The following is a 9,916-nucleotide window of genomic DNA, read 5'->3' as shown; positions in this document are numbered from 1 at the left end:
AAACAAATCGCTTGTTTATTTGCGTTTTTGATTGATATCTCGTCATATTTTTCTGTTTTTTTTTTTCGGACCGCATGTGACCGCACCCTAATTTCTTGTCTATAAGCAAACACGTGGTTTTGGGAACGCGTCGTAGTCACACGACGACTGGCAGGCGCAATGGCCGTTTTAGCTTGACTCGATGCGATATACCTATAGGTACACTCAACGTTATATGGGACATTGTCGTATGTATGTATACTGTCTGACATATTAGGGGTTTGAAATTGCGTTAATCGAGCGATTTGCTCTGTTGCTCGATTGGAATCAAGTACGGCAGGGAATCGCTCTACTTAACTCGAGGACGTAGGCGCTGTTCCTACGTCTGGTATTCGATTAGACCGTGTTTCGTAAACGTCCATCTCAGCCGAAAATACAAATGGCCGAGATGGAAGGCAAGAAGTTGACGGAGTTACGTGTGATAGATCTGAAAACGGAACTTGAACGTCGCGGTTTAGACAAGTCTGGCAACAAAGCTGCGCTTCTTGAACGTCTTTCAAAGGTAAGTGGGTTTCGTTTTCTTCTCCGTTTATTCTAAACCGAGTGTGTCCAATGTCAAATGCGTTTTGTCCTTCAAGAACACTAACGCCATATCTACTCTCGTTTAAAAGCGATAACCCTATTGATTCGTTAAATTTTTTATCACTATCATGTTTATTTAGTTGATGATCACGGGATTGTAAATTAATCTTTAATTAAGCTATGTGCATAATATACGCAATTGTAATAGCCTCGCAGAAATAATTAAAATTAATTTTAGTACATGCACTTTCATCAAGCAGATTACATTTTCAAAATATGTATTTATATTCTTAAAGCACTTAAATGGCTGAATTTATTGTATATTGTTAATAATTATATAATAATTAATCATTTTTAGGCAATATTAGATGAAGGGAAAAATCCAGAAGAATATCTGCTCATACCATCTGGTGGAAATTGTAAATCTGTTTCAAGAAAAAATAGTGGTATGTATATTTTTTTTATTGTTTTGCAAAAGCAGTTGTTGTTTTTTTTTTTATTATACAATATATAAAAATGTGATATATGTTTTGTTATTACAGGAGTTTCAAATCAAGAAGAGTTGACAGAGTCACCAGATGGTCAAAAGGAGGAAAGTACAGATGGACAAGACAATGTCGATGTTAGATCTAAGGCAGAAACAAAAGCTGCAGCAGAAGAGAATGTTGAAAAAGAAGTTTTTTCTAAGGAAGTGGTAAGATTTATATTTATTGAATGTTATTACTAGGACAAATTTAAATATCTTGCTTTTTAAATATGGTTTAAACTGTATTTTACTTGAAAAAATTTGTTTTATTTAGGAATCTGAAGTAAAGAATAATATTAAGAAAGAAGAAAGTCCCAAACAAGAAACAAAACTGCTTAAACAAGAGGAAAATTTAGAAAATGTTAAGAATGATTCAGAAAAAGTTAATACCAATCCCCCTAGCAGCCAATCTACAGATGCACCTTCCACTACTGTTGAATCTAACGGAATTGACAATGAGGACTCTATCAACTTGACAATCGGAGAAGATGAAGAAAATCTCCTTGCTGAGGAGGTACGACAATTTTAAAATGAGATATTTTTTCTAAATTTATATATATATTTTTTAACAATTATTTTTCTTGTTTTATTACAGACAGAATCTCACGATAGGCACAAGGGTAAGTTTTTTAGTATTTATTATATTTTCTACTGTACACATATAAATCCAAATGTTAACCTTTTGATCTCTGCAGTTTTTTTCGAAAATTTCATAAACTATTTGAAACATCTCACAGACTATTGAAAATAATGTAGTAGTATTTTTCTGTCATTGTATCTGAAGTGTACAGTTTTGTTGTTTACTGTCAATTGAGTTGAATGTCGGAGTAGAATGTCAAAACACTTCAAGCTAATCGATACGCAGAGTCCAAAGGGTTAAGAATAGCGATATTTGTATCTACGATTAAGTAAGTTGGCAAGAGTGCATCAAGAGCATCCAGAACGTTCGAGCGCGAACGTATTATCGCAACAAATCCGGAATTAAGGGCAGTATCGAGATCATCTGCGACTCACTTCTTCATCCTGCAAGTTCCGGTTTTTAAGCCTCAACGTCGTGAACCTCATCGCAACACCTGGATGCGATATAAACAGCTAGCAACACAGATGTGATGTGCAATCTTATTCAAGCACAAGCCGACGACCGATAAGGTTCTTCTCAACCGGGACGAACGCACGGTGATCGATAAGGTTTCCAAGCGGATATAGCGTACATCTTCCAGCTTCCCTGCGCGCTACCTGCGTTGTGCAAGCACAAAACCATATTACATAGTCTTTAAGTTAGTTAACGCTATAGAATTTGATATACAATTACATTAATTATACCTACTACGTAGAGCATCGCTGGATCTTCTCTTATCATCAAATCACATGGAAACATAGAAGATTCAAGTTCACATCGGCAGATGTTTTTCCGCAAAGCAAACTCCATTAACACAACATGGTTCGGCGTGAAAGAGCAGCATTTTCTCTCTACGCATCGCGTATACTTACGTTTCTCGCGCAAAAATTATCTAGATTCATTTTCAGAAATTATTTTGTCGGAGTAATGATGCAGACACTCCCGACACAATAAACATGCTCTGCGACTTTCGTCTTTTCGCTTTCGTTTTGTTGATCTTTTCTTTGACCTTTCAATCGGACTTTTTATGCGTACAAAAGAGAAGCATCAAAAAGAAATAGTTTTGCGTGCTCGCGCGTACCAAACTAAAACTGCTGTAAAGAGGTTTAGGTTTCTTCATCAAACCCATGTTGTCGAAGATCGCGAGGGCTGGTAAATGTCGTGCAAGCCAAAATGCTATTGCTCGCTGGGTGAATGTATTAGTGACCAAAAATTCCTGACTGGAAGTACAAGCTACTATAAAAACAGAAGGTGTTAGGCGAGGGAGGGAGAAGAGTCTGAGCTGCGCTGAAAGTGACTATGGTACCTTGATTGTCCCCGCAGATGGTGGAGAGAAGAAGAAATTAGAAGAGAACAAGAAGGGAGACTCGAAAGGAAGCGGTAGAGCGGAAGCTGGCGCCAGCAGCAAGGAAGGGACTGCATCCAGTGCGAACATCGGGATGAAGAACAAGCAGGACAGTGGAGAAGGAGGAAGCAAGAGGTTGGTCTCTCTCTAGAGCTAAAAAAAAAAAGTACGGTGTTCACAGTACTTGTGGTACAGCAAACTGAGAAAGTGTCTCAGGACTCCGATATAGTGATGTTCTACTGCTGCATAACTCTATATCGCCGGGACAGTCTCTTTATTCTCCCTCTCTGTTACCATTGGAACGATGGATTTCCAAGACCGAGATCACTCGCATCACACGCAAGATCATACGTATCTTTATATTCCCTTTTTTTTTAAAAAAAAAAAAAAAAAAGTCGAATTTCGGAGGTTGTACATTCCATATTCTCTCGTGTGTGTCTTAGGCTGTAATGTGTTAACTCTGGAAAGTATGTTAAGAAGTTGAGAACTTGGCTAGCAAACTTGAAACTTCGAAGTCTCGAATGTCACTTGCGTTCTTTCTGCATATTTATAGTAGAGGTGATTTACACGTATACACCGAGAAAACAAACTGATGAATCCCGTGTGCTGTGTTCCCTACACGAGGAGGAAGTTCGTTTTGTTGAGAGACAGCAATTTCATCGTGCGTCATTATGCAAAGGACATTAGATATATCTTATCGTAAATTGTATATTTGGCAGAGTGTACCTAAAGTTCTCACACTATCAAGAAGCAATTCTATTATTTGCTGAAGATACTGCTACCAAAAAAAAAAAAATAATAATAATAAAGAAACGCGCTTAAGCGTCTTTATAAAAATCTATCCTGCCTATGACACACAGGAAGTATCCTGTCAGAAGAAGCGCAGCTGATATCCCCTTTGTGGATACTTAAAGCTGACATAAGTGCCAAGTCTTCTCGCTACATGGACCTGATTTTTTTATGCACGAGTGATGAAAAATGGATGAACAGAGAACATATAGTGAATACTCGACCAATAATCTAAATAGAGAAAAAACTGTTAACTAGTGTGTTATATGCAAATGGACCCTAGCTCTCCCTTCAAAAAAAAAAAAAAAAAAAAAAGCAATTCGGTTATGTCGCTCTCCATAAAAAAGAAGTTGCTAGCCAAATTTGTATCCTTAACATAGTTACAGAGATACTTACCACAAGCCTTTGTTATAATCCTCATTCAAATTTATTACTTTTAATATGATCAGTTTTTATTGCGACCATTTCAGTTTGTCGATGCAATAACAGTGTTATTTTTTTCAGCGCGGAATCTAGCACTAAAAACCAGAAAAGAGAAGAAAAAGGTAGGGTATGCGTATTTATCTTTTAATTCGCGTACTTCATCTTTTTATGTCTGATTATGGCAATTGGATTTTACATTTTTGCATGAATGTTTTATATCAACATGCTCCGCAGATAAGAAGACATCGCAGATCGGTGCGGCAAATGCGAGCGGTCGGAATCTGTGGGTTTCCGGCTTATCGTCCAGCACTCGAGCTACGGACCTTAAGCAAATCTTCTCTAAGTATGGCAAAGTAATGGGCGCGAAAATAGTAACGAATGCTAAAACTCCTGGAGCGAGATGTTACGGTTACGTGACGATGTCCTCGAGCGAAGACGCAGCCAAGTGCATACAGCACTTGAACAGAACTGAGCTTCACGGACGCGTCATATCCGTCGAGAAGGTAAATCTTATTCCATTCAAACACTGTCAACAATTTACTGTAGTTTTGTAAAAAAATCACAAAATTATCTTGCTTATATATTGATTTTATTGTAAAAATACTTCTTCTATAGGCACGAGGAGATACGCAACAAAGTCATGTGCGTAAGCGAGATGCTGTTAATGGTAAATCAGAGAAGAAAGATGAGAAAGAAAAGCCGAAGGATCACGATGTGAATGAAAGAAAAGAGAAAGAGATAAAAACAGAATCCGAAGAGAAAGGATTAGATACTTGTGAGAATTTTTATCTTCTTTACAGCAATACTGAATGTATAAGTCGAGAATTATATTTTTCATAATAATCTTTTTATAACTTTTAACTTAATTTTAAAAGTTTTTGTTTGATCATCTTTGTGTTTAGCAAAAAAATCTGATGAAAAGAATGACAGTGCCGATTCGAAGAAACTTGAAGCGCAGGACAAGAAAGAAGATACGTCCAAAGAGTCCGATTCCCGATCGACAAAATCCAACAGCAAGAAGCCAGAGAACGAGAGGGGCAGACGAGAGGATAAGCGAATGCGTAGAGGTTCCTGGGACAGGAGCCGGAGCCGAAGTCGGTCTCGGAGTCGCGAGAGACGAAGACGCGATAACGTTCTTACATTTGCAAAGATAAGAGTAAATATTTTTTTTATCGACTTTTTATCTGACCCAATAACAAGACTTTATCAAGAAAAATATCTGTGAAATTTTCAGGAGGAACGTGATCGGCAGCGAATGCGCGAAAGGGAGAGAATTCTACGAGAGGAAGAACGAAGAAGGCGAGAAGAGATGGAACGCCAACGGGAAATAGAGCGCAGGCAGCGAGAAGAAGCCGCGCGCCTGGAGAGAGAACGGGAAAAACTGAGGCGAGAACGGGAACGGATCGAACAAGAGAAGGCCGAGTTGCTGCGACTCGAGCGCGAGCGGCAGAAACTCGAGCGAGAAAAACTCGAGCGCGAAAGAATGGAGCTCAAGAGGCAGCAGATGCGCCTGGAGGAGAGCAGACGCGCGCCGCCGCCACCATCCTTAAAAAGAACGTCCAGCGACCGTAGAGATCCGCGCGATGTGTACATGGAGCCCGAAAGAAAGCGAATAACTACCGAACATAGTCGCAGACATAGCCCGGACAGAATAACCGATAGACGCAATGAGATGATCGATCGGGTGACAGATAGACGATTAGATACTTCGCCGCCTTCTCGATACGAATCTAGCAGGTAAAAATTCGCGCCGTTTTTCTTTTGTCATCGTTGAGAGGAGCATTGAGAAAAGTTTTTTTTGTATCTATATCGACATAGTAACCACGGTAGCTATGTGCATTTTGTTTAAGATCCGCTCAAGACATAGGAATGAAAAAGGAATTCAAACGAACCAGCGAGTTCTCGAGAAGCAGTCGAACGGACAGCTTCTCCGACGTTTCTCGCGGAAGAGAAGTCATAGTACGACGTGAGAGTCTCTCCAGCACGTCCTCATCTTTAGATCCTCGACAAGTCAAAGAGAGGTATGTGTGTAAATGTGACAAAGTTGTTGAGCTTTTTATTAATTTGACGATCATTTTTTTTACATTGCTCGTTTTACACAGATATGAACGTCCGAGCAGCACTTCATCTTACGCTCGCGAACGCGAAATAAGACGTTCCGATCCGGAGACTCATCGAAGCTCCAGAGACACTCACACACGCTACAGCGATAGCTTCAAACCACCGGGATCTAGCACGCCACGTAAGTATGATAAATCGTATGTATATGATAGATGGTATTAATCGACACGATGTAATTCGAAGTGTGTCATATTTACTTTTTTTTTGTTTTTATAATCACATTGATAATTTGTGGCGAACCATTTTTGGATGATTATTCTGATTTTTTTTCTACGCAGGATGTAAGCATTTAAGTAACGGCACACAATACAGTAGGCAAAAAGATTTCAGATAGATTGTGAACACGACTCGATACACAAATTCGTTTTTGTAGTATCCTTGATTGAAAACGTTTCATTGCGTAATCAACAATGTGCGACTGAAATAAGACAGTATACATTGAAACCCGATATCATGGTTTAAATAATAGCACAATGCGAGAATCACAGAGGAACTCTCGGAGATCTGTGACGCGTAAAAGGATAAATGAATTTTGTTATACATGTATATATTAGGAAAACTGATCATTCTCACAGCAAAATTGAATGAGCACAAATATAGTACAATTTTCCTATAGATGCGTATTTTTTATACGCAAAATCGGTAATACATTTTACTTTTATTGTACCTAAAAAAAGTATGGAAGAAGATTCGCGTATGCAAACGAAAAAGATATATTGTCTGTATTATATACAAACTTAAATATTACCTGAATTAAATCTAAGTTCTAAAGTAGATGTGTCTAAAATTGTAGTGTGCTAAATCTCAAATATCGGATATATATTGTTTATATAAACCATAATAATTTTGTGCCAAAAACAAAACAAAACAAAAAAAAAACACTTTCAAAGAGCCACAGTTTCGCATAGGAATATAAGTAACGTCAATCGAGTTGAAGGACGGAAAGTAAAAGACTAACGACTGATACTTATTTTAGAAAGTACTTTTTTTTATATAAGGACTGATTTTTGTAAGATATTTAATTCGTAAGTTTCGTGAGATAAGATAGAACGAAGTAAAATGTTTTTTTTGTGATAGATAGAAAGAGATTTCTATGTATATATTAGCTCATACGTGTATATGATAGTCACAATTACAATCTTACACACAAATTACACACTTATAAAACTTATATATTATGCATATTATTTTCTTCTGTGTGAAACAAAATTGTAAAACTATTGCAAACTGGACATTTTTGATGTTTAATTAGATAAATATCTAAATTTTTATACATATATATATCATTTAAGTATTTCCGACGTTTTCTATAAAATAAATGTAGAAGTCGATGTCGACGCAAAACAGAAAGAACTTACGATGTGGAATTTTGTAGAAGAACTTTATTTTGTTCCAAAAATCCAGTTTGTATTCTCTTTTATAAACGTGTATGCTTCATAATAAAAATGAGTTCTCAATTTCTCTTGAGTTTCATTGTAGTTAGTTGAACCTGCTGTCAGTCTCACAGAAGTGTATAAAAAAAGATTTCTTTATATACTTGATTTATATCTAATAAAAATACTGCATGACGCTCACACATCATATGTGTCTCCAATTGGTTTTCATTTTTAAATTTTTTCTGTGCAACCATTTTAAAAAGACACTTTTTATTATCAAGCATACCAAGCAATTTGATACACAACAAAAATAGAATTACATTTCTCTGAATAAATTTTATATGTAATTTTTTTAATCTCAGCTGAGCATTTCAATAAAGTTTACGTGGTTTAAGTGTTGATAGAACGTACACAACTGCGTGTGGGCGCGATTAAAAACAAAATACACAATCAAAGCTTGCTAACATTTATCTTTATTTAATTTTGACATTACTCTTCTTCAATATAGGTGAGAGTCGTTATGTAGAAAGCAATCGTACAACGAGCGGATGGCACTCAGGACCTACGTCCTCTAAATCGTTTAATTCTGTGACAAGTAGTGGTTCTCGCGATCCCCGAGGTGAGACCTCTAGCTGGAATTCTAGATCGTCCGATAGCGTTAATAGGTGCGTTTTATTTCATTTTTCGTATGAAAAGAAATGTATTTTTTACATTTGTTTACGAAATTGAAGTGAGCGTGCGACTTGTTGTAGATGGAGCAACTCAAGTAGTATGGGAAATACATTGCGACATCCGATTCCGCCGACATACCAAAGCGGACCGATGCAATCAATGGGAATGACCGCGCCGGGAACGGCACCGTCGTACGAGCGATTCGACGCGTACAAATCGTCGATACCCATGAGAAAATATTAAATTCTTTGCCTCTATACAGATTCAGGAATATTTTCAAGATTACTAGAGAGTGTTATCTGATAAATATTAAGTGCGGCGGTGTTTACTAAGCTGCGTCCGTTGAATTTGTAAATTACTAATTATCGAATTATATCGCGTGGATTGGAGCGTCTAATCTCGAAATGTTCAATATTGTGTCGAGATAATTTTCTGTTTCCAATTCTTTGAGAATCATATATACAATATATGTGATCTACATAGAATCATATATATATATATAAAGAAATCTAGAAGCTTTTGCTTGATTGATAACGACACTTTCACTCACTTTGATATTAAGGCTCTTATGAATATTTCTGTTCCAGCCATTTTCAATTGTGACGTCAGAAGCGAGAAAAAGTACTCACAAAATCATGCAATTTATGTCAATTTTATCGTATTTTTAAATACCGTTGACGTAAAAAAAAAAAAACTCTTGATGTAAGACAAAGATTCGTATGATTTCTCGCGTCACAATTCAACCGACCCACGAGCCTTGATATTTATTATTTTAATCGATCGAAGAGTCAGTGTATAATTTCACAACATAGTCTACATCATGTATTTTTAAAAAATCAGCCTAATTACGCATGTTTCTCATTAATTATCTTTTTTCTTACGCGCGTTCACCTCCAGCACATAAAAAATCGCAACGTCCTTAACGCATTTGTATCGGATGAAATTTTGTACATGTGTTAATATATAGATTCCGCCGTGCCCCCTGTAGGGTGAGATGCGATTTATTTGATTGTAAATTGCGTGCCATCCGTTTACTTTTACAGACGTCGAGTCAATCATTGAGAAACGATCGGTTTCAACAGGAATGATATAGAGGCTAAGAGCGCGCGTGTTTATCGCGAACAAGTTCGTCCCGATAAGATGTAACGATAACGCGTGCGACGAATTAATTGTTACATCGCATGAATATATATTATATTTTTAAGAGGAATTGTTGTTTTTTCGTCTGTCGGTACACACATGTCCGAAATACTCTGTATATTAAATTTTATTTTGCAGAAAACACAAACTGTATTTGTTAAGTAGTGTGGTGTAGCGCTGCGCTTTATACAGTGGAATACACGAACTCGATGTAACGAAATCTGTCACGACGTAAATAAATTTAGGCTGTACTTCACACGATTCTGATTTCTTCCTACAGTTCTGGGGAGGAAAAAGACAAGAATCGCGTTTTGCTGTTACAGACGGTAACAAAACTCAGTCGC

At 37.1% G+C, this 9,916-nt stretch overlaps 1 protein-coding gene across 2 annotated transcripts; it reads left to right on the top strand.

Annotated features, from left to right (window-relative positions):
- The first annotated feature begins 135 nt into the window (after positions 1–135).
- On the top strand, positions 136–9,828 carry LOC109856333 (SAFB-like transcription modulator). Of its 2 annotated transcripts, XM_020431476.1 has the most exons (15): positions 137–541; positions 920–1,007; positions 1,104–1,255; positions 1,362–1,601; positions 1,683–1,707; positions 3,030–3,186; positions 4,345–4,385; positions 4,498–4,766; positions 4,879–5,038; positions 5,166–5,419; positions 5,498–6,000; positions 6,114–6,284; positions 6,366–6,505; positions 8,269–8,425; positions 8,513–9,828. In XM_020431476.1, exons 1-15 carry the CDS (start codon positions 419–421, stop codon positions 8,673–8,675), a joined length of 2,643 nt encoding a protein of 880 aa, XP_020287065.1. In that variant the 5' UTR covers positions 137–418; the 3' UTR covers positions 8,676–9,828. The 2 variants fall into 2 exon arrangements, with proteins under 2 accessions (XP_020287074.1, XP_020287065.1); XM_020431485.1 differs by lacking the exons at positions 8,269–8,425; positions 8,513–9,828 and adding an exon at positions 6,663–8,216 and having other exon boundaries at positions 136–541.
- Positions 9,829–9,916: the final 88 nt, after the last annotated feature.

The sequence above is a fragment of the Pseudomyrmex gracilis genome, unplaced genomic scaffold, assembly GCF_002006095.1.
Source record: "Pseudomyrmex gracilis isolate BER0280 unplaced genomic scaffold, ASM200609v1 scaffold_4, whole genome shotgun sequence".
In the NCBI taxonomy this organism is placed as follows: Eukaryota; Metazoa; Arthropoda; class Insecta; order Hymenoptera; family Formicidae; genus Pseudomyrmex; species Pseudomyrmex gracilis.
Note: the sequence above shows the minus strand (reverse complement) of the source record. Positions and strands in the feature narration are given on the sequence as shown.

Excerpts from the sequence above, each read along its gene's own strand:
- LOC109856333 (XM_020431476.1), top strand. The coding sequence starts at position 419 with ATGGCCGAGATGGAAGGCAAGAAGTTGACGGAGTTACGTGTGATAGAT. Across the intron at positions 3,187-4,344 it reads GGAGAAGGAGGAAGCAAGAG|CGCGGAATCTAGCACTAAAA; the intron begins GTTGGTCTCTCT and ends TATTTTTTTCAG. Across the intron at positions 5,039-5,165 it reads AGAGAAAGGATTAGATACTT|CAAAAAAATCTGATGAAAAG; the intron begins GTGAGAATTTTT and ends CTTTGTGTTTAG.